General features: G+C 38.6%; 9 protein-coding genes across 11 annotated transcripts; 6 read left to right on the plus strand and 3 right to left on the minus strand.

Moving 5' to 3' along the window:
* Positions 1 to 900: 900 nt before the first annotated feature.
* LOC108066157 (antigen 5 like allergen Cul n 1-like) lies at positions 901 to 3,264 on the plus strand. The gene is made up of 4 exons (XM_070214975.1): positions 901 to 1,076; positions 1,187 to 1,578; positions 1,635 to 2,116; positions 3,209 to 3,264. Exons 1-4 carry the CDS (start codon positions 924 to 926, stop codon positions 3,262 to 3,264), a joined length of 1,083 nt encoding a protein of 360 aa, XP_070071076.1. The 5' UTR covers positions 901 to 923.
* An 885-nt stretch (positions 3,265 to 4,149) lies between these two features.
* Positions 4,150 to 5,393, plus strand: LOC108066158 (antigen 5 like allergen Cul n 1-like; the record flags this gene model as incomplete). The annotated part of the gene is made up of 3 exons (XM_017154546.3): positions 4,150 to 4,322; positions 4,426 to 4,817; positions 4,874 to 5,393. Coding segments are annotated over exons 1-3 (1,065 nt in total), but the record flags the coding sequence as incomplete, so codon positions are not given.
* A 1,321-nt stretch (positions 5,394 to 6,714) lies between these two features.
* On the plus strand, positions 6,715 to 8,604 carry LOC108066159 (scoloptoxin SSD976-like). The gene is made up of 3 exons (XM_044393835.2): positions 6,715 to 6,901; positions 7,544 to 7,935; positions 7,992 to 8,604. Exons 1-3 carry the CDS (start codon positions 6,749 to 6,751, stop codon positions 8,584 to 8,586), a joined length of 1,140 nt encoding a protein of 379 aa, XP_044249770.1. The 5' UTR covers positions 6,715 to 6,748; the 3' UTR covers positions 8,587 to 8,604.
* Positions 8,605 to 9,317: 713 nt separating this feature from the next.
* On the plus strand, positions 9,318 to 11,125 carry LOC123002989 (venom allergen-1-like). Its single transcript, XM_070214942.1, has 3 exons — positions 9,318 to 9,489; positions 9,822 to 10,204; positions 10,260 to 11,125. The coding sequence occupies exons 1-3, from the start codon at positions 9,340 to 9,342 to the stop codon at positions 11,083 to 11,085; spliced, it is 1,359 nt and encodes a 452-aa protein (XP_070071043.1). The 5' UTR covers positions 9,318 to 9,339; the 3' UTR covers positions 11,086 to 11,125.
* Positions 11,126 to 11,821: 696 nt separating this feature from the next.
* On the plus strand, positions 11,822 to 13,349 carry LOC108066167 (antigen 5 like allergen Cul n 1-like). The gene is made up of 3 exons (XM_017154557.3): positions 11,822 to 11,994; positions 12,383 to 12,774; positions 12,830 to 13,349. The coding sequence occupies exons 1-3, from the start codon at positions 11,842 to 11,844 to the stop codon at positions 13,332 to 13,334; spliced, it is 1,050 nt and encodes a 349-aa protein (XP_017010046.2). The 5' UTR covers positions 11,822 to 11,841; the 3' UTR covers positions 13,335 to 13,349.
* A 618-nt stretch (positions 13,350 to 13,967) lies between these two features.
* LOC108066188 (arylsulfatase B) lies at positions 13,968 to 19,804 on the plus strand. Of its 3 annotated transcripts, XM_070215363.1 has the most exons (9): positions 13,975 to 14,059; positions 14,141 to 14,301; positions 14,947 to 15,047; positions 15,110 to 15,277; positions 16,468 to 16,627; positions 16,718 to 16,944; positions 17,166 to 17,588; positions 18,232 to 19,063; positions 19,158 to 19,804. In XM_070215363.1, exons 4-8 carry the CDS (start codon positions 15,140 to 15,142, stop codon positions 19,042 to 19,044), a joined length of 1,761 nt encoding a protein of 586 aa, XP_070071464.1. In that variant the 5' UTR covers positions 13,975 to 14,059; positions 14,141 to 14,301; positions 14,947 to 15,047; positions 15,110 to 15,139; the 3' UTR covers positions 19,045 to 19,063; positions 19,158 to 19,804. The 3 variants fall into 3 exon arrangements, with proteins under 3 accessions (XP_070071465.1, XP_070071464.1, XP_017010074.2); XM_070215364.1 differs by having other exon boundaries at positions 13,968 to 14,301; positions 19,142 to 19,804; XM_017154585.3 differs by lacking the exons at positions 13,975 to 14,059; positions 14,141 to 14,301 and having other exon boundaries at positions 15,107 to 15,277.
* A 353-nt stretch (positions 19,805 to 20,157) lies between these two features.
* LOC108066165 (uncharacterized) lies at positions 20,158 to 20,902 on the minus strand. The gene is made up of 2 exons (XM_017154554.3): positions 20,748 to 20,902; positions 20,158 to 20,686 (listed from the first exon to the last, which is right to left on the minus strand). Exons 1-2 carry the CDS (start codon positions 20,812 to 20,814, stop codon positions 20,214 to 20,216), a joined length of 540 nt encoding a protein of 179 aa, XP_017010043.2. The 5' UTR covers positions 20,815 to 20,902; the 3' UTR covers positions 20,158 to 20,213.
* Positions 20,903 to 21,919: 1,017 nt separating this feature from the next.
* Positions 21,920 to 22,535, minus strand: LOC108066168 (uncharacterized). The gene has a single exon (XM_017154558.3). It carries the CDS (start codon positions 22,533 to 22,535, stop codon positions 21,978 to 21,980), a length of 558 nt encoding a protein of 185 aa, XP_017010047.2. The 3' UTR covers positions 21,920 to 21,977.
* A 1,009-nt stretch (positions 22,536 to 23,544) lies between these two features.
* LOC108066164 (uncharacterized) lies at positions 23,545 to 24,196 on the minus strand. Its single transcript, XM_017154553.3, has one exon. It carries the CDS (start codon positions 24,155 to 24,157, stop codon positions 23,582 to 23,584), a length of 576 nt encoding a protein of 191 aa, XP_017010042.2. The 5' UTR covers positions 24,158 to 24,196; the 3' UTR covers positions 23,545 to 23,581.
* Between the last annotated feature and the right edge of the window lie 860 nt (positions 24,197 to 25,056).

The raw sequence follows: 25,056 nt of genomic DNA on the forward strand, positions 1-25,056 counted from the left end.
TCGGGCCTTTGTTGGTGTGCTTATTTCATAGCCACTTCTATTTCATCAGCCCTCAGTTCCACCCTTAAGTGAATTTCTTAGAATGTTTGGACACCTTTTTTAGGCAACCAAATTCAGGGCTGATAAGATTTTCTTTTTCAAATTTTTATCTTTTTCAGAAAAAAAAGATTATAAATATTTTCTAACAAAATTTGTTGTCTGGGGGTTCTGTTTTATTAAACTAAGATGTATTTTAAAGATATGAAAATGAAAAGCCGATTAATAAACAAAATTTCATTTTTATATATTTCATATCTTATATTTTATTTAATGTTAATATTAATAAATCGAAAATCACCATGAATTCCCTTCACAAACATTTATGATTTATTTACAATTAACGTCACATTTTCACATGCTAATCAGTAGGAGCAACGATTTCAATAAGGGAATGAATCATGCGCCAACACATAAAAACTCTTCTTGATGAGCGTAAAAAATAGTGACGATGGCGTCTCAACAAATTTACATACATAAATTGTGATATAAAATGTTGGACTAAAATAAAACAATTATTGACAAAAATATGATATAAAAATATTTAAAAATATCATTTAAAATTTTCTTATTTTTATTTTCCGTCAAACCAGCTGGTTTTTAAACAACTTTTTTTAAGTTGCTTAGAAAACCAAAAAGTATTCCAACATCCCAAATTTTAAATGTGGACTTGTGAAGATTTTTGAATAGTTCGACTCATGTTACATTAACAAAAATGTCTTAGTTTGACAGAATCCAGATATAAAGTTGCGAAACTTTGATCAAAAAACAATAGAAACCTGTAATTGGTTTAGTCACACATGGTTATAGTGAACCGAGGCTAATATTATAATCGACAATAATTTTAAGGCCGAATAATTATCGACACAGTTAGTTTCGAAGTGAATATGAAGATGTGGAGTGGTTTTTGCGTAGCAGCCGGATTGCTCTTATTTTTCAACCTGGCTGCTGTCGATCTGGTGCCCCAAACGGACTACTGTAAATTGAAAAACTGCCAGGCCGACAAGGAACTTTCGCATATTGGGTGCAAAAATGTGGGGGTAAGCATCTAAACTTCAAGAAATTGGAATTTAATGTAAAACCACCAAAGGATAAAGTGTTAACTTAACGAGTTTACTAATGTACACATGTTGTGTAATTAAAATTGCAGAATTGGTCGTCACAGTGCGGAAAGGACCCAAAGATCGTTTCCGTACCCCAGAAGTTACAGAAATTCATATTGCACTACCACAACACGTATCGGGATATTGTGGCCGGAGGCAAATTCCACAGGTTACCTAATGCAGCTCGCATGCTCAAACTGAAGTGGGATCGCGATCTATCGCAATTGGCTGAGCTCCTCGTGAAGCGCTGTGATCTCCAACCCACAAAACACTGCATTTCTACGGAAGTATTTTCCTCTCCGGGACACCATGTGGTGTACAACAAGTTCAAGGCGAACGCGAACTCATTCAGGATAATTAGATCACAGCTGCATGCCTGGTACGATCAGTACAAGCACGTCTCTATAGCGAGTTTATTAGATGGACTGTCAAGTGATAAGTATGTCGTGACTTAATCATATTTTCGCGGCCTTGAATATTTTGTTTTTATTTTAGCAAAGAAATTGGACACTTTCTGAGGATGATGGTGGGCCCAAGTAACCGAATGGGCTGTGCCATCGCCAAGATCGAAAAGGATGGATGGACCCACCAATGGCTATCCTGCCTATACAGCTGTTCACCCAAGAAACACTCCCCGGTCTACGAGTACTCTGCCGAACCCGCAGCTTTTTGCACCACCGGGGTCGACGGTCAGTTCCAACACCTTTGCAATGAAGCGGAGCCTGTGAAAGACTGCAAGCATTCTGATCTCTTCAAGGAAGTCATAACGAACGATACTGCATCGATTCTCAGGGGAATGATGAACAAGCAAGTCCAATCCAGGACTTTGTGCGTGCTCTGTAGTACGTGCTGCACAGTGTTTAATTGGGTGAAAAATAATTGGAGTACGGTAACGGCAGTAGGTGATGCGTTGCTCGGTGGAGGTGGTGGGGGAGGAGGAGGAGGTGGAGGAGGAGGAGGAGGAGGAGGAGGAGGTGGTGGAGGAGGAGGAGGAGGAGGAGAAGAAGAAGGTGGAGAAGAAGAAGGTGGTGGTGGTGGAGGAGGTGGACAAATAAAAGGAGGAGGAGGAGGAGGAGGAGGAGGTGGAGGTGGCGGTGGAGGTGGCGGTGGTGGTAGTAGTTCTCATCATTCAAGACTAACTATAGCTGGTTTTATTTATAGGCGCAGAGAATCACATATATCTTCTGGGTAATACCCAAATAAACTACAACACTAAAAAAAAGCGAAGATTTCTTTGATCAAATTTGAGTGTTAAATGCATGTTGTGTTACGGCCATGTTCGATTTTGCTATTTTCTGGCTCGCACTCGGTCTTGGTTTTACTAGCCGTAATGGCATGCGTTAATATCTTTATCTTTATCGTCCGAAAATACGTGCATTTCCTAATTAATAATATTACATATTACGTAAATCCTTAAATCTTTAAAATAAATTCGTTAAAAAATGATAATGAGTTCCTACTTAAATTTGATTATCCGACCAAACAATGCTTAAGACAATTTAAAAATATATTTTTATGATTTCATACCCTTGCTCGGAGTATTATAATTTCAGTCAGACTGTATCAGTTAGACCCTATTAAGCAAATTTATTAAATATCAGCATCACTAAACTAGACTATCTTGCCATGTGTGTCTGTCCGTCCATTTGTCCGTTCCTACGCCCTTTTGAAGCTACTTTAGGTAATATATAAGTCGAAGCGAGCTGGGTTTAATTTGATCATATTTTCTTCTACTTTGGACTTATATTTTATATAGCTGAATTTAAAGCTTAGCTTACAATCTTGTTTCAACTTTTTAACAATCAGAGTACATGAGTACAGAGTACAGAGTTCGACAACCTTTTGCAACTACACCCAAAAAAAAGTAGTCATCAATATGCCCCTATTTAGGTGTCAATGTGACACTATTGAGTGGAAAAAATCTTTGATCCGAACGTCATTAAATTGACCCTATTCTGGTGTCACTTTAATACTTTCGAAAATATTAATTTGACCCTTTTTGGTGTCAAAGAGCCACTAGCCGGTGTCATTTTCTTAGTATTAAATAAAATTTGACATTTGCTTGAAAGCTCCTGTAACCATGGCAAAAATTAATATGGGCATGGCTCAGGGGTCAAGGAGCTAGGTTCTGATATTATTTTGTGCTCGGGGGAACGAGGTTCGAATCCCGCTCGCAACACCATTATTTTTTTTTTTTATCAGTAATCTAACACAACTTAACATTTTTGTTCTTAAAATGATATATTTGCATTTTAAAAACTTTTTACCTACTCTGATTTATCTGGGTTTAGAACCGGGGACCTCTCGCATCAGAGGCAGACGCCTTACCAACTGGGCCATCGAACCATTTTGCGCGCGAGCGAACACTTGACAAGTATAAACGAAATCGATACTAGAGTAAAACATCGCCGAACTTCGAACTTCGAAAATCAAAAATGATAATTATTGGGATCGATGTGAACCTAGTTTTATCAAAATGACACTATTTAGTATCAAATACGATTTTTCTGAAAACGCGGTGTAGTTTTGACACTCATTTGGGAGCAAATTGACCCCAAAAATTTGATCCTAGGGGCAGTGTCATTTTAACCCACAGTTATTAAATTGACACTCAGGATTTTTTTTTTGGGTGTACGTTTTCTCGTTGTTGTCTCTTTAAACCAGCGGTCGGCACACACATACGTTGACATTTTGTTTTATATTTGTGTGAGTAATTTGCACTGGGCAGCTCATCGATGTGTGTGTGCAGACCGCTGTTCTACGTTATACATGTGCGAGCAGCGCGTCGGCAGAACAAAACCCTATGCTCACTTAATAGGGCGCTGCCGACCGCTGCTTTAAACACATATTCTTTGTCGTGTGTAAATATAATAAATTGATCTATTTGAAATCAGCAATCATGTCCTTGTCAACAATGGAAACCAGTACATTTTTTAGTCACACTTGGTCATAACGAACCGAGTTTAACATTATAATCGACACTAATTTTAAGGCCGAATAATTATCGACACAGTTAGTTTCGAAGTGAATATGAAGATGTGGAGTGGTTTTTGCGTAGCAGCCGGATTGCTCTTATTTTTCAACCTGGCTGCTGTCGATCTGGTGCCCCAAACGGACTACTGTAAATTAAAAAACTGCCAAGCCGACAAGGAACTTTCGCATATTGGGTGCAAAAATTCGGGGGTAAGCATGTGAAGTTCAAGAAATTGGTATTTAATGTAAAACCTCCAAAGTGTAAAACCTACTAGTGTACTAAAGTGCACATGTTGTGTAATTAAAATTGCAGAATTGGTCGTCACAGTGCGGAAAGGACCCAAAGATCGTTTCCGTACCCCAGAAGTTACAGAAATTCATATTGCACTACCACAACACATATCGGGATATTGTGGCCGGAGGCAAATTCCACAGGTTACCTAATGCAGCTCGCATGCTCAAACTGAAGTGGGATCGCGATCTATCGCAGTTGGCTGAGCTCCTCGTGAAGCGCTGTGATCTCCAACCCACAAAACACTGCATTTCTACGGAAGTATTTTCCTCTCCGGGACACCATGTGGTGTACAACAAGTTCAAGGCGAACGCGAACTCATTCAGGATAATTAGATCACAGCTGCATGCCTGGTACGATCAGTACAAGCACGTCTCTATAGCGAGTTTATTAGATGGACTGTCAAGTGATAAGTATGTCGTGACTTAATCATATTTTCGCGGCCTTGAATATTTTGTTTTTATTTTAGCAAAGAAATTGGACACTTTCTGAGGATGATGGTGGGCCCAAGTAACCGAATGGGCTGTGCCATCGCCAAGATCGAAAAGGATGGATGGACCCACCAATGGCTATCCTGCCTATACAGCTGTTCACCCAAGAAACACTCCCCGGTCTACGAGTACTCTGCCGAACCCGCAGCTTTTTGCACCACCGGGGTCGACGGTCAGTTCCAACACCTTTGCAATGAAGCGGAGCCTGTGAAGGACTGCAAGCATTCTGATCTATTCAAGGAAGTAATAACTAACGATACTGCATCGATTCTCAGGGGAATGATGAACAAGCAAGTCCAATCCAGGACTTTGTGCGTGCTCTGTAGTACGTGCTGCACAGTGTTTAATTGGGTGAAAAATAATTGGAGTACGGTAACGGCAGTAGGTGATGCGTTGCTCGGTGGAGGTGGTGGGGGAGGAGGAGGTGGTGGAGGAGGAGGAGGAGGAGGAGGAGGCGGTGGTGGAGGAGGAGGAGGAGGCGGTGGTGGAGGAGGAGGAGGAGGAGGCGGTGGTGGAGGAGGAGGAGTAGGAGGCGGTGGTGGAGGAGGAGGAGGAGGAGGCGGTGGTGGAGGAGGAGGAGGAGGCGGTGGTGGAGGAGGAGGAGGAGGAGGCGGTGGTGGAGGAGGAGGAGGAGGCGGTAGTGGAGGAGGAGGAGGAGGAGGCGGTGGTGGAGGAGGAGGAGGAGGAGGAGAAGAAGAAGGTGGAGAAGAAGAAGGTGGAGAAGAAGAAGGTGGAGAAGAAGAAGGTGGAGAAGAAGAAGGTGGAGAAGAAGAAGGTGGAGAAGAAGAAGGTGGAGAAGAAGAAGGTGGAGAAGAAGAAGGTGGTGGTGGTGGAGGAGGTGGACAAATAAAAGGAGGAGGAGGAGGAGGAGGTGGCGGTGGCGGTGGAGGTGGCGGTGGTGGTAGTAGTTCTCATCATTCAAGACTAACTATAGCTGGTTTTATTTACAGGCGCAGAGAATCACATACATCTTCTGGGTAATACCCAAAAAAACTACAACACTAAAAAAAAAGAAGATTTCTTTGATCAAATTTGAGTGTTAAACGCATGTTGTGTTACGGCCATGTTCGATTTTGCTATTTTCTGGCTCGCACTCGGTCTTGGTTTTACTAGCCGTAATGGCATGCGTTAATATCTTTATCTTTATCGTCCGAAAATACGTGCATTTCCTAATTAATAATATTACATATTACGTAAATCCTTAAATCTTTAAAATAAATTCGTTAAAAAATGATAATGAGTTCCTACTTAAATTTGATTATCCGACCAAACAATGCTTAAGACAATTTAAAAATATATTTTTATGATTTCATACCCTTGCTCGGAGTATTATGATTTCAGTCAGACTGTATCAGTTAGACCCTATTAAGCAAATTTATTAAATATCAGCATCACTAAACTAGACTATCTTGCCATGTGTGTCTGTCCGTCCATTTGTCCGTTCCTACGCCCTTTTGAAGCTACTTTAGGTAATATATAAGTCGAAGCGAGCTGGGTTTAATTTGATCATATTTTCTTCTACTTTGGACTTATATTTTATATAGCTGAATTTAAAGCTTAGCTTACAATCTTGTTTCAACTTTTTAACAATCAGAGTACATGAGTACAGAGTACAGAGTTCGACAACCTTTTGCAACTACGTTTTCTCGTTGTTGTCTCTTTAAACACATATTCTTTGTCGTGTGTAAATATAATAAATTGATCTATTTGAAATCAGCAATCATGTCTTTGTCAACAATGAAAACCAGAACATTTTTTAGTCACAGTTGGTCGTAACGAACCGAGGTTAACATTATAATCGACACTAATTTTAAGGCCGAATAATTATCGACACAGTTAGTTTCGAAGGGAATATGAAGATGTGGAGTAGTTTTTGCGTAGCAGCCGGATTGCTCTTATTTTTCAACATGGATGCTGTCAATCTGGTGCCCCAAACGGACTACTGTAAATTAAAAAACTGCCCAGCCGACATGGAACTTCCACATATTGGGTGCAATAATGTGGGGGTAAGTATATAAAAAATTGCTATTTAATGTAAAACCACAAATATTAAGTGTTAATATGTATCGCAAATAAACAGTCATAAGGTCATGACTAGATCGATTCTGCTTCCGATCAATAATACCATCGTGTACGGCAGTTCACGTAATGAAGAGTCGCACCAAGAATGTGGGCTTGCAATATACAATAAAATCAATTTTCTTTTTTGATGCATGTATTTTAAAAAAGCAATTTATACTGCCGTTTTTCCTACTTTTTTAAACTTTTTCTGGTCTAGCTCCTACATTATTTGGCTCTACGTTTTGTATTCGCGTTCTGTTACCAATAAAATAAGTGTTTAATTACATAATTCGGATTATTAGAGCCCAAGATTAATTATACAATTAAACGGACCTGAAAACAAAACAAATACGTTTTTTACAATTAAAAAAAGTTTAACCACATTCAAAATCGTAGGGGCTCTTTTTTACAAATAGGAAGCGCAAAAAAATTAAAACATTTTTTTAATCAGTACTTTTTTTTGTTGAATGTCTTGAATAAATGTATGATACGTTTTAATTGGAGGCCAAAGATAATTATAATACTTTCCACCTTAACTGACTAGAAGAACGATTTAACTAATTAATATGTTTTATTAAAAATTGCAGAACTGGTCGTCACAGTGTGGAAAGGACCCAAAGATCATTTCCTTACCCCAGAAGTTACAGAAATTCATATTGCATTATCACAACACATATCGGGATATTGTTGCCGGAAGCAAATTCCACAGGTTACCCAATGCTGCGCGCATGCTTAAACTAAAATGGGATCCAGATCTGGCGCAGTTGGCTGAGCTCCTCGTGAAACGCTGTGATCTCCAACCCACAAAACACTGCATTTCTACGGAAGTATTTTCTTCTCCGGGACACCATGTGGTGTACAACAAGTTCAAGGCGAACGAAAATTCTTTCAGGATAATTAGATCACAGCTACATGCCTGGTACGATCAGTATAAGCACGTCTCCGCACCGAGTTTATTAGATGGATTGTCCAGTGATAAGTAAATCGTGAATTAATCAAATTTCCGTGAACTTGATTATAATTTCTTTATTTTAGGAAAGAAATTGGACACTTTCTGAGGATGATGGTGGGCCCAAGTAACCGAATGGGCTGTGCCATCGCCAGAGCCGAAAAGGATGGATGGACCCACCAATGGCTATCCTGCCTCTACAGCTGTTCACCCAAGAACCACTCACTACTCTACGAGTATTCTGCCAAGCCCGCAATGTTTTGCAGCAGCGGGGTTGATGGAAAGTTTTATCATCTTTGCAATGAAACGGAGCCCGTGAAAGATTGCAAGCATTCTGAGCTATTTAAGGCAGTCATAACTAACGATACTGCATCGATTCTCAGGGGAATGATGATCAAACAAACCCATTCCAGAAGTGAGACGTGTGGTGTCTGCAATATGTGCTGCGACTTTTGGGATATGGCGTCAAATTCTATTAAAATGGTAAAGGATACTTTTAATACCGCTATCGGTGACATGGGCGCTTTAGAAAGAGGACTTAGCGGTGTCGGTGGAGGAGACAATGCCCAGCAATATCAGCATAATTATAAATATAAATATCAATATGGTGGTGTGCAAAGCGTCCCGCAATATCAGCATAATTATAAATATAAATATCAATATAAATACAGTGGAAAATAATAAAACATTTATAAACAATCCCAAATAAAACCGCGAATTGTTTCAAATATTTTGTCCGTGTATAACGGCATAACAAAGGTTGCTGGGGCAAAGAAACTGTGAGAAGGCGATCACTATATATTTCCGAATTTACGTGCATGATTATGAACAAAAAACCCTATACAGAAAATTATTTTTATCTCAAAAAATGGATTAATGGATACAAAATTTTATTTTACCCAAAGAAATTGATGAAGCAACATGTGGATCTTTTTTTTGGAAACCGAGTGGATTTCGTCGTACAAAATTTTTAAATTTTAAATTTCTCTTAAAATATAATTCATTTAAACATTTTTAAAAGAATTTTTCTAAAAGTTTTAAAGCTAGACACAAAGTTGCTTGCCAAATAATAAATTAACTCATCACGAATCTAATTTGGAAAATATGGATATAAATAAATGGTGAGAGATAAAAAAATAAAAAATATGGGTAGCTTTATTTCAATTCTCTATCGAAAATCTTAAGTCTTTTTTTAGATTTTACCCTAAATTGACCGTCACGTTTTCGGTGGAATGCGCCATTTTCTCAGCTGTATTTGTATTTAACTAAAACTATATAAAATTGTTCTAAATAAAACAAGCATTAATGTTTGTCAATAATGGAAACCAGTACATTTTTTAGTCACACTTGACTATAACAAACCGAGGATAACGTTATATTAAAAACTAATTTTGAGACCAAATAATTATCGACACAGTTAGTTTCGAAGGGAAAATGAAGATGTGGAGTGCTTTTCGCGTTGCAGCCGGATTGCTAATTTTTTTCTGCCTAGATGTCAAATCGGTACCACAAACGGACTACTGTAAACTAAAAAACTGCCCAGCCGACAAAAAACTTCCACATATTGGTTGCAACAATATTGGGGTAAGCTCTACTTTCTTCCTTAATTAATTTAAAGAATAAATAAAATAACTAAATAAATGGTACAACATGTTTCTAAAAAATGTTGGCCCTAAAACTGAGAATAACGTTATATTTTTACGACAAGGCAGGTTACCATAAAAAAACTTGTTTGTATTCGGTGAAAATGATGTAACAGATAGAAGGAAGAGTTTCCGACCATGTAAAGTATTTATCTATCTAGTGTTAAATATATTTTTCTGCTCATAAACTATTGCAGTCCTATTTACAGTCCGTTTTGTAAGTTCAAAGTCGAGTTTACTTATGTTTATGCGTTGCGTTATTAAAATTTGCAGAATTGGTCGTCACAGTGTGGAAGGGAACCAAAGATGATTTCCGTGCCAGAGAAATTCATATTGAACTATCACAACACATATCGGGATATTGTAGCCGGAAGCAAATTCCACAGGTTACCCAACGCAGCGCGCATGCTCAAACTGAAGTGGGATCGCGACCTGGCGCACTTGGCTGAGCTCCTTGTGAAACGCTGCGATCTGAAACCCACAACACACTGCATTTCCACGGAAGAATTTTCCTCACCGGGACACCATGTAATTTACAACAAGTTCAAGGCGAACGTGAGTTCATTCAGGATAATTAGATCACAGCTGAATGCGTGGTACGATCAGTATAAGCACGTCTCTGCACCGAGTTTATTAGATGGATTGTCCAGTGATAAGTAAATTCAGTAGTAATTAAATTTTCGCGACCTTGATTATATTTGTTAATTTTAGAAAAGAAATTGGACACTTTCTGAGGATGATGGTGGGCCCAAGCAACCGAATGGGCTGTGCCATCGCCAGAGCCGAAAAGGATGGATGGATTCACCAATGGCTATCCTGCCTCTACAGCTGTTCACCCAAGAAGCACTCCCTACTCTACGAGTACTCCGCCAACCCCGCAATGTTTTGCAGCACCGGGGTTGATGGAAGGTTCCAACATCTTTGCAATGAAACTGAACTTGTGGAAGATTGCAAACAATCCGAGTTATTCAAGGCAGTCATTACCAGCGATACTGCATCGATTATCCGGGGCCTGATGAGCAAACAAATCCATTCCAGAAGTTCTGCTTTGTGTGGTGTCTGTAATCTGTGTTGCGACTGGTGGGATTGGGCGGCAAATTCCTGGAAACTGGCAAAGGGCACTTGGAATACAATTATCGGCGGTAGTGGTAGACATAACGTGACTACGCCCGCACCCACAGTAGCTGCGCCAGTAGTACCGGCACCAGCACCAGGAGTACGTGTGTCAGGAATATGGGCAGCAGGAGTATGGTCATCAGGAAACCCGGCTCCAGGAGTACCCGCACCAGGGGTACCGGCACCAGCACCAGGAGTACCGGCGCCAGCAGTACCTGCACCAGGTGTACCGGCTCCTGCTGTACCTGCACCAGCTGTACCTGCTCCGGCTGTACCTGCACCGGCTGTACCTGCACCGGCTGTACCTGCACCAGCTGTACCTGCGCCGGCTGTACCTGCACCAGCTGTACCCGCACCAGCTGTACCGGCGCCCGCTGTACCTGCACCAGCTGTACCTACAACGGCAAAACCTAAAGGTTGAATAAAATAAAAGGACAAAAGCGCCGAATTATTTCAATGATGATTTATTCCCCATATGACTTGTACAACGCAAACATTAATTAAATAATTAAATAATATTATGTCCGAGTATATATTTATATAACGGCATCACTAAGGTCTCTCAATCTTATAAGATTTGTACAGATAATAAGCAAAGCAAAGATCAGAAGCACACAAGGCGACAACCATTCGGGGATGCAGGAGGCACTTTTTCAGTCGGGTGAAAAATGAATGAAAAATGAAATTGTGTATTCAAAACGTATGCAACAATTTTTTTCTTTAATCCCCACAACCTATCCTGATCCGCCACTTGCGACCACTACATGTACACCAAAAAATTATGGTCCAATCATAACGTATTTTGAAAACTAAATGGATTGCTTGCCAAGAATTAAGTGTAATTAAATTGGTTGAGAGAAAAAACGGTGAAAGTGTAAAATAATTTTTGAATATTGATAAATGGAAACGGGAACATTAAAGATATAATATTTATTTAAACTATATAACATTAAAAAAATGACAACGCTGTTGTTCCTTTCTTGTTGAATCTAAATCCTCAACAGCTTAATTGTCTTTTTAACAACCTTTGCTCTGCTGCTTTCATGTATTTTTTGAAGCAGCTAAGAAAACTAATTCATTTTTTTAGTCACACTTGGGATTTAACGAACCAAGCTTAACATTATTATCAAAACTAATTTTAAAGCCAAATAATTATCGACACAGTTTTAAAGGAAACATGAAGATGTGGACTTGGGTTTGGAATACGGCCGGATTGCTTCTTTTTTTCAACTTGGATGTTGTTAATCTGGTGCCAGAGACGGACTTCTGTAAATTAAAAAACTGCCCAGCCGACAAGGAACTTCCACATCTTGGTTGCAATAACAAGGGGGTAAGAATATAAGCTTCTATAGATTGAGCATCCTTCATCTATTCCCTTCGATAGTACACATAAAGTAAAGATCTTATATTGATACCGACCGCTTTGTCCGTCAGTTTGTCCGTCCGTTTAAAGCCATTTAGCTAAAACTCTCTATTGGAGATAGTTTCGGATCTGACAACTTAGTTCTTCAGCTATCATGGCATCGGAACGGGTATCTGATATTCGAAGTTCTCGACTATAGCATTCTTTGTTGTCTATTGTACTTTGATCTGTTTTCATAACATTTTTTAAGATATTACAAAATCCAAATACATTTTTAAAAATGTCCATGAAATACCTATAAACGGAAAGGCGACGAGCTAAAAACGTACATGTGTGATGTTTTCGCAAATTGTAGAATTGGTCGTCACAGTGCGGAAAGGACCCAAAGATCATTTCCGTACCCCAGAAGTTACAGAAGTTCATATTGCACTACCACAACACGTATCGGGATATTGTGGCTGGAAGCAAATTCCATAGGTTACCCATTGCTGCGCGCATGCTTAAAATGGAGTGGGATCGTGATCTATCGCAGTTGGCTGAGCTCCTTGTGAAACGCTGCGATCTGCAACCCACAAAACACTGCATTTCCACGGAAGAATTTGCCTCACCGGGACACCATGTGGTATACAACAAGTTCAAGGCGAACGCGAATTCATTCAGGATAATTAGATCACAGCTACATGCCTGGTACGATCAGTATAAGCACGTCTCTGCACCGAGTTTAATAGATGGATTATCCATTGATAAGTAAGTCGTGATTTAATCATATTTTCGCGACCTTGAACATTTTTTTAAATTTTAGCAAAGAAATAGGACACTTTCTGAGGATGATGGTGGGACCAAGTAACCGAATGGGCTGTGCCATTGCCAGAGTCGAAAAAGATGGATGGACCCACCAATGGCTGTCCTGCCTCTACAGCTGTTCACCCAAAAACCACTCCCTACTCTATGAGTATTCTGCCAAGCCCGCAATGTTTTGCACTACCGGAGTTGATGGAGAGTTCTCACATCTTTGCAATGCCTCGGAGCCTGTGCTGAACTGCAAGCATTCTGACTTATTCAAGGCAGTCATCACTAACAATACTGCAACGATTATCAGGGGAATGATGAACAAACAGATCAAAGCCAGGGGTATTCTATGCAATTTCTGTCCTGTTTGCTGCGAATGGTGGGATTGGGGTAAAAGCACTTGGGGTCTGGCAACGAAAACTTGGGGTATGCTTACTGGTGGTAGTGGTGGTGGTGGTGGGGGAGGTGGAGGTAAAGGTGGGGGTGGTGGAGGTGGTGGCGGTGGTGGTGGAGAATAAATTCTACATTGTTTCTTTCATGTATAGCTAAAATACAACAAGACAAATATACAAAAAATTTAAGTCGAGCATAAACCACTATTTTTTAACAAGTAAAAAGTTTTATCAATAAAAATAGTGATTCCAAATTCAGTAATATATCTGTGCTGACTACTATGATATTTTTCCTCAAAACAACAGTATTTTTCATTCGTGTTTGGGGGTCAAACGTAGTTTAGACCCCAAGTTTGTTCTCCAATATTGCTTAGAGACTAAGATTTCGTTCCCCCTATACGATTCGTCACTTTTTTTCGACCCCAGGAAATGCCGGTTAATTAAACAAAAAATATCAATGAAATTCTAATTTTATTTTTAATAATAATTTTTTGCTCAAAAGAAATAAATTTTAATATGACATGAATTCATAAAATACTATTTCAGAAGCTAACTAAATTTTTTTTCTTTCTTCCTCCTGAAAGTATGTTTTAAAATCGTTGTCTTTTTTAGACCGATCTAAAATATTACCTATGTCTTAAAAATAAGCTCACTCTCTTTCTCTCTCGGTACCACCCACTGCAAAGCTGGTTTGACGTTAATTTGGAGGGGATATATGTATATTAACCGGTAACTGGCTATTAAGGCAGTCTCGAATTATTTTCAGATGATATTTAGTTGCTCTCCGCACTTCGAGTCCGGCGGATCAGAAATCAGAACACGGGATACAATAAAACCCATTGCGAATATCTGTGAGTGGAATTGGCATGCACGAATCTAGCTTATCAGCCCATTGTTATTTGGATTCCTTTTATTCTCTTTCGGCGAACAAGTTGATTTGCTTGTCTACGTCGATAATAAAAGTGTGTGAACAGAATTAAATGATTCGGCAATAAGCGCCGCCAGATCTTTGAACACAATTTCGGTGTTCATATCAATTGGTTTGGAGTGACAGCTGAAAACAATTAAAGAAATTAAATTATATACATACCAGGTAAGGTACAGACCATAAATAAGCAAAAATTTCAAATTCGAAATGCGAGTGTAAGAGATAATGATATGTCATGACTTACTATATTTAATTTTACTTTATTAAATGCAGTAATAAATACATACCTATATTATTATTACTTTTATAAAGTGTTTGTTTTACAAATTATTTTTTGTATTGTAATTATGGGTGCAGTATTCAAAAAATTGCTTTTCTTTTATGATAAGAAAATTAATTTTATTAACTAGACTTTTTATTTGTAAAACATAGTTAGTTTCGTTATTTGCAAATGCATGTCTTTTATTAAATATTAAAATTAACCAAGCAAAACAATTGTTTTGTGTGAGAGTCATAATACTCCCAAGCCAAAGGTTCAACAGTGATAATAAACAACTTCCTACTTAACTAATTCCCAGCATCATCTCATTTGCATTTACTCGTAATTGTTGTCTTCTGTATTTACGCCTAATTTGTTGAAAACATTTGCCTAAGTGCATATTGACTCGATGTTTGCTCAGTGCCTATCAGGTGTTCTATTTAATTTATTTTGTTTGTTTATTGGCTAGCTGTTATTTAATTGAGCTGGAAAATTGGTAGATAAACTGTAGAAATTTCCAAAAATTAACTACTAAAAACCCCATAAAATAGATTAAATTGAGAGCCATTATACGGCTAATATATATCCGGAACGGTCTGGCGAACTCATCCATCATTGGCCGAGTGTTACCCACTGACTTGTCGCCCATTTGGTATGTTAATTTCTAAAACGCTTATTTGCACTAATTCCCATTTGTTTGTTTTTTACTAGCAGTCCCACAACTTCCTCACTCCAGCCGCGGCGATGTCAACTCATCTGCGTAAATTGAGCAGCATTGCTTTGCTTTTAACTGCTGGATTAGTTTTATGTATTGCCTTATGCAGTGGTATAACAGCCACATCCGATAAGCCCAATATCATCATTATAATGGCTGATGATCTGGTGAGTCTACACACAAAAAAATTTGTTTGGTAAAATTGACCAACAAAGATAGTTACGTAACTATTAAAATAGTTACGTGTATTTTGTTTTTGCTTTGGGTTTGTGTCTTTGCTAATTGTGTGTATTTTGTTGTTGTGAAATGACTATTTACTAAGTAGAATTGACTATTTTGCTGGTTGGGGCCTGTTTGACAATTATTACTAGACATCGGATTATATGCAAAATCATATTTTTAACGGCTTGTCGAAATCGAATTTCGATTGGACTGAAATTCGTTTCACGTTAAAATAATAAGATTAAGCCCATGTTGTTTTTGCATATTCGACATATCTTGCATGTCAAGAACATATCCAACATATTTTACGACATATTATCAAAGCAGGCTTTTGTTAGAACGCTTAAATATATAAAGTATTTGACAAGAGCGTTTGTTTTGAATACAAATGCTAAGAAAATACGAAAGCGCATACTGTTATCAATACTACAATTATGTATAGTTTCCTCATTCCCTATTGTAAAAACCTCAAAACACTAAATCTGCATTACGTTCAGAAAGAGGTTTTTGTTTCATACTTTTCAATTAAACATATTTAAAATGAGTGAAAACTTTTTATTTATTTTTAAAACTACACCATGAGAAAATCCACAGGAGGGGATCCGCTCCTGTGAATTTACCTCTGGTGTGGCAGTAATACAAATAATATATTTTTTGGTCCTACTCATTAAGACATAGAATCAAGCAGCAGTTTAGTAAAAATGGAACTTATTGTTTTCGTGACCCATTTCTTCAAGATATAGTGGCCCAAATGAAGCTATTTTTATGTATAGTAGTTCCCTGAGATCTACAGAAAGACATCTACCAAATTTTAACCACAAAGTTCGAAATCTTAGTGCCTATAAGGCATAAAAACATATTCGACATATTTTGCATATTGTCGACATATTTTGCATATTGTCGACATATTTTGCATATTCCTTTGCATAAAAAAATGCATATTTTCGATATGTCGTTTCCATTCGAATACAAATTTAATATAGTGCCTAAATCCAAAATTTGGCGGTATTTGGAGCATAAATGCAGAAAAACATATAATCCGATGTCTAATTATTACAGTTGATTTTACCAAGTTTTTTTTTTTTGTGTAATGTGATAGTTTTTAGGGATCATTATCATTTGACATAATTTTCAGGGGTTCGACGACGTAAGTTTTCGCGGCTCCAACAACTTCCTCACTCCAAATATCGATGCTCTGGCATATAGTGGAGTGATCTTGAACAATTTGTATGCCGCTCCTATGTGTACGCCCAGTCGGGCTGCTCTTCTAACTGGAAAATATCCCATCAACACAGGCAAGTCAATAAAATTCTTAATTAAATAAAATAAAACCCTTTTCCCATAGCAGAAATGATGATTAATACATAAATGATCGTAATCTTCAGGTATGCAGCATTATGTGATCGTGAACGATCAACCCTGGGGTCTTCCTCTAAATGAGACGACCATGGCGGAGATTTTCCGGGAAAATGGATACCGAACTAGTCTTTTGGGAAAGTGGCACTTGGGGATGTCGCAGCGCAACTTTACGCCCACACAAAGGGGCTTCGATCGGCATTTGGGCTATCTTGGTGCCTATGTCGATTATTATACGCAGAGCTATGAACAAAAGGTAAGTAACCCCTTTTTACCTGGACATATTTCTCAGCAGCCCAGAAATAGGCAATGCCTATTAACATTAAATTCCGTAGAGATATGTTTTGTTTTTAGAATTATCATATTAGATTTATAGGTGAATTAAGTAATATTAACTTGTTAAAATTTGATTATGGAACATATTTTAATATGATAAAATAACGAAAGAAATTTTGCTTTTGGTTCATTTCTGCTTAGAACAAAGGCTACAATGGCCACGACTTCCGTGATAATCTAAAAACCACCCACGATCAGGTGGGACACTATGTCACCGATGTGCTCACCGATGCTGCCGTCCAGGAAATCGAGGACCACGGATCGAAAAATGATAGCCAGCCCTTGTTTCTGCTTTTAAATCACCTGGCTCCCCATGCTGCCAATGATGATAATCCAATGCAGGCGCCAGCCGATGAGTTGGCCCGATTCGAGTACATTCAAAATGAAACCCACCGTTGCTACGCCGCAATGGTTTCGCGACTGGACAAAAGTGTGGGAATGGTCATAGACGCCCTGGCACGACAGGAAATGCTTCAAAACAGCATCGTTCTCTTCCTCTCCGATAATGGGGGGCCAACCCAAGGATCACACGCCACCACCGCCTCCAATTATCCATTGAGGGGGGTAAGTACAGAACTTACATGAACACTAGGGCGGTCCAAAAAATAAAATTCTATTCTCTCCCCTTCACATGGTATTAAAGTAAGCAAAAAATGTATGTGAAAATAAATGCGAAACGTTCTCAAAGTTCGCTTAAAAATTACTCATACGACACGTATAACAGTTTGAATTTGGTCGAAAAAAATCGTTCTCCCATTTCATGTCTTGTCAAATTATGAATTTCGTTGGAATAATTGGTAAGAAAGGGAGAGCAAAACATCAACTGAATTGTTGAAATCTATGCCACCTTGATTAGAGAAACTTTTGATCGAAGGCAACACGGCCTATGGGTGACAAACTTTGAAGCCAATCCGCTGACCCTAAAACACGATTTTTCACAAATTTTTTTTTGGTACACTTTGAATACTACAGTGCGCACCGTATAGGCGGTTGAGAATAGGACCTTAAAAATTTCCATACAAATGTGGACCGCCCTAATGAACACGCATGAAATTATTAACCCAATTTAATAGGAAGCTTTTAGTTGTTGGAAAGAGATTTAAAATACTCAAAATGTAATATTAAATTGAATTAAAATTTAGAATTTGCATAACATTTATAAAAAATAATGTTTCATTAATTTTATATTCCATTACCCTGAACCTAGCAAAAGAATTCCCCCTGGGAGGGTGGCCTGCGATCCTCGGCGGCCATTTGGAGCACCGAGTTCGAGCGCCTGGGAAGTGTGTGGAAGCAGCAGATCTACATTGGCGACCTGTTGCCCACTTTGGCGGCAGCAGCCGGAATATCACCGGATCCGGCACTCCACCTGGACGGATTGAACCTCTGGTCGGCCCTCAAGTACGGATACGAGTCGGTGGAGCGGGAGATTGTCCACGTAATCGATGAGGACGTGGCGGAACCCCATCTCTCATATACGCGTGGCAAGTGGAAGGTAATCAGCGGTACTACCAGTCAGGGACTCTACGACGGCTGGCTGGGCGAGAGGGTGACCAGTGAAGAGGATCCTCGCTCCGGGGACTACGAGGAGCTCATTCGGAACACCAGTGTGTGGCAGCAGTTGCAGCGGGTATCCGCCGGTGAACGGAACATCAGCGAACTGAGGGACCAGGCCAGGATCGAATGCCCGGATCCTGCGACAGGGATCAAGCCCTGCCTGCCCCTTCAGGCACCATGTCTCTTCGACATCGATGCGGATCCCTGCGAACGGAGCAACCTGTATGAGGAGTACCAGAACACTACCATCTTCCTGGATCTTTGGGCGCGAATCCAGCAGTTTGCCAAACAGGCGCACCCACCTAATAATAAGCCAGCGGATCCGGAATGCGACCCACGACTTTACCACGATGAATGGACGTGGTGGCAGGACGAGCAGGCTTCCAGTTCGGGGACAACGGGAAGGATGAAAGGAGCCAGCTTTTTCTTGGTATTCATCCTAACGAGGCGGTGGATTCTCTGAACTCAAGATAACTCTCTGAGTAAGTACGAAACCTTTAAAATATTTTGACATACAACTATTGGACTTTTATGCCTTTTATATAATAATTTTCTAACAGGTTTCTTCTTTCGTAGATTGTATACCAGCAATAATACCTAGGTGTTATAAAGTATAGTATTAAATTATTTACTCCAAAAAGTCGAAGAAGCAAAATTGATAAGCACTGGAAATAACTTCATGCTGACGATAACCAGTCGGTGTCTCTAGACAACTCACTGTGAATCGAGGGTTAGGAGCAAATCAATTTAGATAATTTATAGCTTAAATTTTGACCAAACCATAAACATTTCTGAGTAATGTCTAAATGGCTCCAGTGTCCAATAGCCAATCCGCTTGCTTATCTTATCGATCACTTCTGTGAAAGCTGATAATTGCAAAACCCCCTCAAATCAATCGAAACCACAGCGGAATAGATCTCTGTCAATCAAAGTGGCTTACAAAGTATTTAGCGGAACTTAACTAAACTTTGAGGATTTATATGTATTTTATGACCACGAAAGAAGAGAAGTATTATTTTTGTTCCAGATTTATGTTTGTAATCAATATGAGGCAGCAGATATTATTGTTATCATAAAGGTAATACTAAAAGTTGTAAGAGATTTTGTTGATCTATTTTGTATGCTAAAGTAATTATAAGCTATTATAGACTAACCCATTTGATTTCTAATATGTTATTTGTAAATATTTATAAAATTAATTATGTCTCCTAAACCGAATAAAATTGTTTGTACCATCACTTTCTGGGGTTCTTGGGTAATTCTAAAACATCAGGCTTGGCCTCTAATTTCGCTTTCTAAAGCATTAATAGTTACATTAAACAAATCCTTCCTCAATAAATTTAATATAGTTCAACTTTCAGGTCAAGATCAAGGATTTAAAAAACCGTAATAATTAAAATTTTAAGTGTTATAGACGATTCAATTGTTTATTTAATTTTTTATTGAGAAACATTTAAAATATTGGAGTCCCGTTTGTAAAAATAAACGTAGATAATTCGAAAGAAATATAAATGTGTATATAATCTTTAACTTTAAATTTATTTGCAATCTCTTGTAAAACCCCAAAAACAACAGATTTCATTTACATAAATAATGTCACATTCCTTTTTTTATTATCATCTAAGATCTAATTTAGTAGTAGATGGTTCCATTAATGGGCTGGGCGACCAGCACTTCGTACTTGTCGAACTTCCGCAGGGCCAATGTCTCGTGCTTGATGATGCAGACCTTATCGCTGAGAATAAGCGTGCCGATCAGAACGCCTCCATCGGTCTTGGCTCGGCAACAGAAAACACGCTCATTTTTGACCGTAGTGCCAACGGCCACGATTCCCTTTTCGTAGAAGCCATCGAAACTCCTCACCCACACGTATTTAACATTGCGATCGGCCACCAGGATGTCGTAGTTAAGGACCTTCGAGGAGATAGTCTGGGTATTGAAGTAGGCAGTGCCAGTTTCGGCCACAACGCGGGCAGGCAGGATGTCATTAATGTACTTCACACGACCCACATAGGTGTTGAAACCATAGGGATCAAAGCCACCCAAAACGGCATTGTCGGGAATAACGTACGACAGGTTTCCAGCCACCCACACGTTCTCGGTATCTGCAGGAAATTGAAGTATTACTTCGGATCACAAACATCCTCATGTTTCTTTAGTTCTTACCGTAAGTCGAGGGAACCGCGTAGGCAACTGCGAACAGGGCCAAAACCAAACAGGCAACTTTGTTCATCTTGACGGGCTGGTGGATTCGCTTTGAGTGTCTGGCCAAGAACACGACTGTTTTTATAGCCGCCTCCTTATCTCCCGACTCCAATTACACTTATCGCTATCAGAAGATTGGTATTGATAGCATCGATGTTTCGGTGACTAACATAGAGAGTGAGTTTTACGCATCGTTGCTTTATTGCACCCTCTAAAAATAACAGATATTTGAAGGGAAAAATCCCCTTCCCAGTTATTTCATAAGATTGGTTTATTGTATAATCTTTTAATCTGGAAATCACGCTAAAAAGGAAATAATTTCAATGAAATTATAAATTCGCGTAAGGAAGAAATATTTAAAAGGGAGCTCCATTGTGAAATAAAGCTGAACTGAATACAAATTTAATTTAATTTAAAATATATTTAATCAGGTCTGTATTGTAATTCAGCAAAATAAGTGTTTATTAAAAATACGCATTGTATGAAAACCTTTTAATTTATTTTATATTGTGTTCAGGAATCCAAAAGGTGAACTAAATTGGCAGTTTTAACTATGTTCTATTACTAAGAGAGTATTTGATTCAAAGCTGAAAGTATGTTTCTAAAGAAGTACAGTTATATATGTGTTGTAATGAATGCCACCCTGAAAACTAAGCTTAAATTTGTTTTAGTTAAATTACTGAATCGTAATTTTTTTAACAGAAATTAGCAAAATTTAAAATATATTTCCTTAGGTTGCTAACACAGAAGTATTTGTTGTTGTCGTTATACGATTTCTATGCATTTCATCTGCCATTGAAAGGAGAAAGGAGAGCGAAACAAGTAATACCTTATGGAATTTGTAAAATACACCTTTATTTTATTTGAATTTTAGTAGTATATACTGGCTAGAAATCGTCTCAATTCCGAATTTAGTAAATGATTTTAGTATGGGCCCAGACATTTTGAAAGTGTGAAAACCTTTTTTACTTTATATAAAATACCCCTTGATGGAAGGATTAAAAATCATATATGTATTAATTCTTTCTATTGCTGTATTTTCATATTTTGTACCCTATATAGTGAAAAATCAACCCAACGCTTTTATTTCATACAACATGACAAGTCAATTAAAAACACAATAGAAAGAAACATTTTTTGATCAATAAATATGCATTTTATTTGCTAGCACTTAGTGTGCTATGAACCAATTTACAAAACGTATGGCACAAATGGAGCCACGTGGCGCTTTCTGATCAGGATCTCGTACTTGGCGAACTCACGGAGAGGGAGATTGTCGTACTTGACAATGCACTTCCGTTTCGAAGGGTACAGGGTTCCAATAAAGACCGCATCATCAGAACGGATGCGACAGATGAAGACGCGATCGTTGGCGGTGTTGGTTCCCACGGATACGGCGTTTTTCTCCCGGAAACCATCGTAACTGCGGATCCATTCGTAGCTAACTGTGGCATTAGACACGAGGACCTCGTAGGTAACAGTTACGAAATTCAAAGTGTCCGTGTTGGAGGTTGCCCGTCCCAATTCCGGAACCACTCGAGCGGGAAGAACATTGCTGACGTACGTCACACGTCCCACGTAGTTGTAGTAACCTTCAGGATCGATTCCACCCAGAACGGCGTCCTCAGGCAGATCCTTCGTTCTGTCCGCAAGAACCCATGTGTCCTCTGTGCTATAGATTCCACCCTGGATGACGACCACCATCTGGACAAGGACGGCCGCAATTATTAAGCTCTTGAACGAGTACATGGTTGGGCTGTTGACAGACTTGCTGTTGTGACCATCTTGTTACCGCTTTTATAGCCTTTTATAATTCTTAGGTGTTAAAGTCTTGTTGTAAATTATTTTCGGGGGTTACTCGAAAGATAAGATAAATGGTGCTATTTCCACAAGTTATTAATGCCAATTCTTGGTAAGATTTAGTAAGTATTAGAAGAGTTCCCGGAATGGAAGTCCCCGTAAAATTAACTATTGATTCGCCCCCGTTAAGCCATATGTTGCGAATTTATATTATTCATTGACAAGAAATTTATAGTAAACCGATTTTAGATGCACAACTGGACCGTGTCACATTGTTTCAGATACATTAAAAATAATTCTGATAAAATATTTGTATCGTAATTTTATATTATAAGAACCAAGTTTTAATCTCATAAAGGGAACAAATATAGAATACAATGACGTTATTTTTACTTTTTAATAAAACTTGTCTTAGATAGGGAATCTGACACTGCTGTCCAAAAAACCATCAGACAATATTTGAATTATTATTTATAATTTTATAAAGATTCTATAAATTTAAAAATCTTTACGGTAGCTTTATATATAAATTCCTTAAGGTTTTTGTTCAATATATATTTATTTATTTTACAACTCGGTGTCAAATTTCATTATTGAAAAGGAGATAAAATATAAATTCAATTTGTACTCAGGAAGATTGGTCAAGGATCTTTTGGTAAACCCATAAATACAGGTTAATATTGAAGAAAACACGAAACATATTTTATCGTCCTGTTAAAATTGTTTTTTTTTTTAATACTATGATCGAATCACATGGTTAAGTATATAGAAACAATATGAGGCTACCATACCCAATAGTTTCCCTATAATTAGTTCTGATAATTGCCGATCATATGAACATCTTATTGCCCGAAAACGTTCAATGTTTTCATTCTGATTTTAAAGTTAAAAGAATACATCATGAGAAACCCATTTATAAATCATGTTAGTAGTTCATTAAATGATTGCACAATAAAGGTTTTTGTTCAATAAATATGTATTTAATTAGTTAGATCTCAGTGCTCAATGTAACCATCTGCAAAGGGAGTAAAGGCAGCCACATGGCGTTCCCTGACGAGGATCTCGTATTTGTCATATGAGCGGAGCGGCAGGTTCTCGTATTTGACGATGCACGTCCGCCTTGCAAGGTAAAGGGTTCCAATGAAAAGCGCCTCATCGCAGCGGACGCGGCAGATGAAGACGCGATCGTTGGAGGCGTTGGTTCCCACGGACACGGCGTTCTTCTCCCGGAAGCCATCGAAACTGTGGATCCAGTGGTAGCTGACGGTGGCATTGGAGACCAGGACCTCGTAGGTTGTGGCCTGGTTGCCCAAAGTGTCCGTATTGTAGGTCGCCTTTCCTAGTTCCGGAACCACTCGGGCGGGCAAAATATTACTGCTGTATACCACACGACCCACGTAGTTGTAGTAACCATCGGGATCGACTCCACCCAGAACGGCTTCCTCCGGCAGATCCATTGTCTTGTCCAGATACACCCACTTATCCTCCGTGCTGTAGACTCCTCCCTGGATGAGAGCCACCAGCTGGACGAGGACGACGGCCACAATGACAGAGCTCTTGGTAGAGTACATGATTCTGTTGCTGACTGAGAGGTATTGTGGTCATTTCCACCTGTTGACCGCTTTTATAGGTCTCCCCCCAAAGGCTCGAAGATCTGATAAGGTCGGCTGTAAATTATTTTTCGAGGGTTTACTCTTGTGATTAGATAGTTGGTTACTTTTCTGGATTGGTGATTAACACATGAAAGTTCTGTGGTCAATTGCTTGCGAGATATTGTGAATTTTCGCAATGGAAGTCCCCTTACAAAAATAAGTTGTCTGCAATCTGATTAAAGCCTTATCTTAAAAAAAACTTGTAAACTACAATAAGTAAGTTTGAGGCATTTTACCAAATCCACATTCATATTGGCTTTGGACTGATAAATATATTTGTAAAACTTTAACCCGTTTGATAAATTCTTTTTTGTTAAAAAACTTTTTAATATTATTTTATAGTTACTATAATTTAAAGATTAAAATATGTAAATTGTTTTTTCTTTGTTTTTTTATCATTTTAACTTTTTCGATGGATGGAAGTAATTTTAGTCATCTAGTCGAGTCATTCAGGCGAGTTCTAATATAGGCTAACCTTCCGAAGTTGGCACAAAAATCGGCAAGGCCAAAGTCGAACGAAATCGAATGCTAGAATACTAATCAATTCAATTAGAGCGCACAAAACCCGTTTTTGGCTTATCAACATATCAAACTTATCAAAGAACAGGCTACAAGAACCCTGACCTTACACAACAATCAAAGTAAAGCTCGTTTTACAATAACTCTTCATTTTCTTCAAAGTTCGGTGAACTTCAAAATTCCGTCTGCTTTTCCTCACCTGTCTGACTTTGCAAAGCCACGTTTTGCCTTTGCTTTTATAGCGGTGTGTTTTCGCTTTTGTACGATAATTTCTGTGGCTGTTTTATAGCAGCATGCTA

The sequence above is a fragment of the Drosophila takahashii genome, chromosome 3L (genome assembly GCF_030179915.1).
Source record: "Drosophila takahashii strain IR98-3 E-12201 chromosome 3L, DtakHiC1v2, whole genome shotgun sequence".
In the NCBI taxonomy this organism is placed as follows: domain Eukaryota; kingdom Metazoa; phylum Arthropoda; class Insecta; order Diptera; family Drosophilidae; genus Drosophila; species Drosophila takahashii.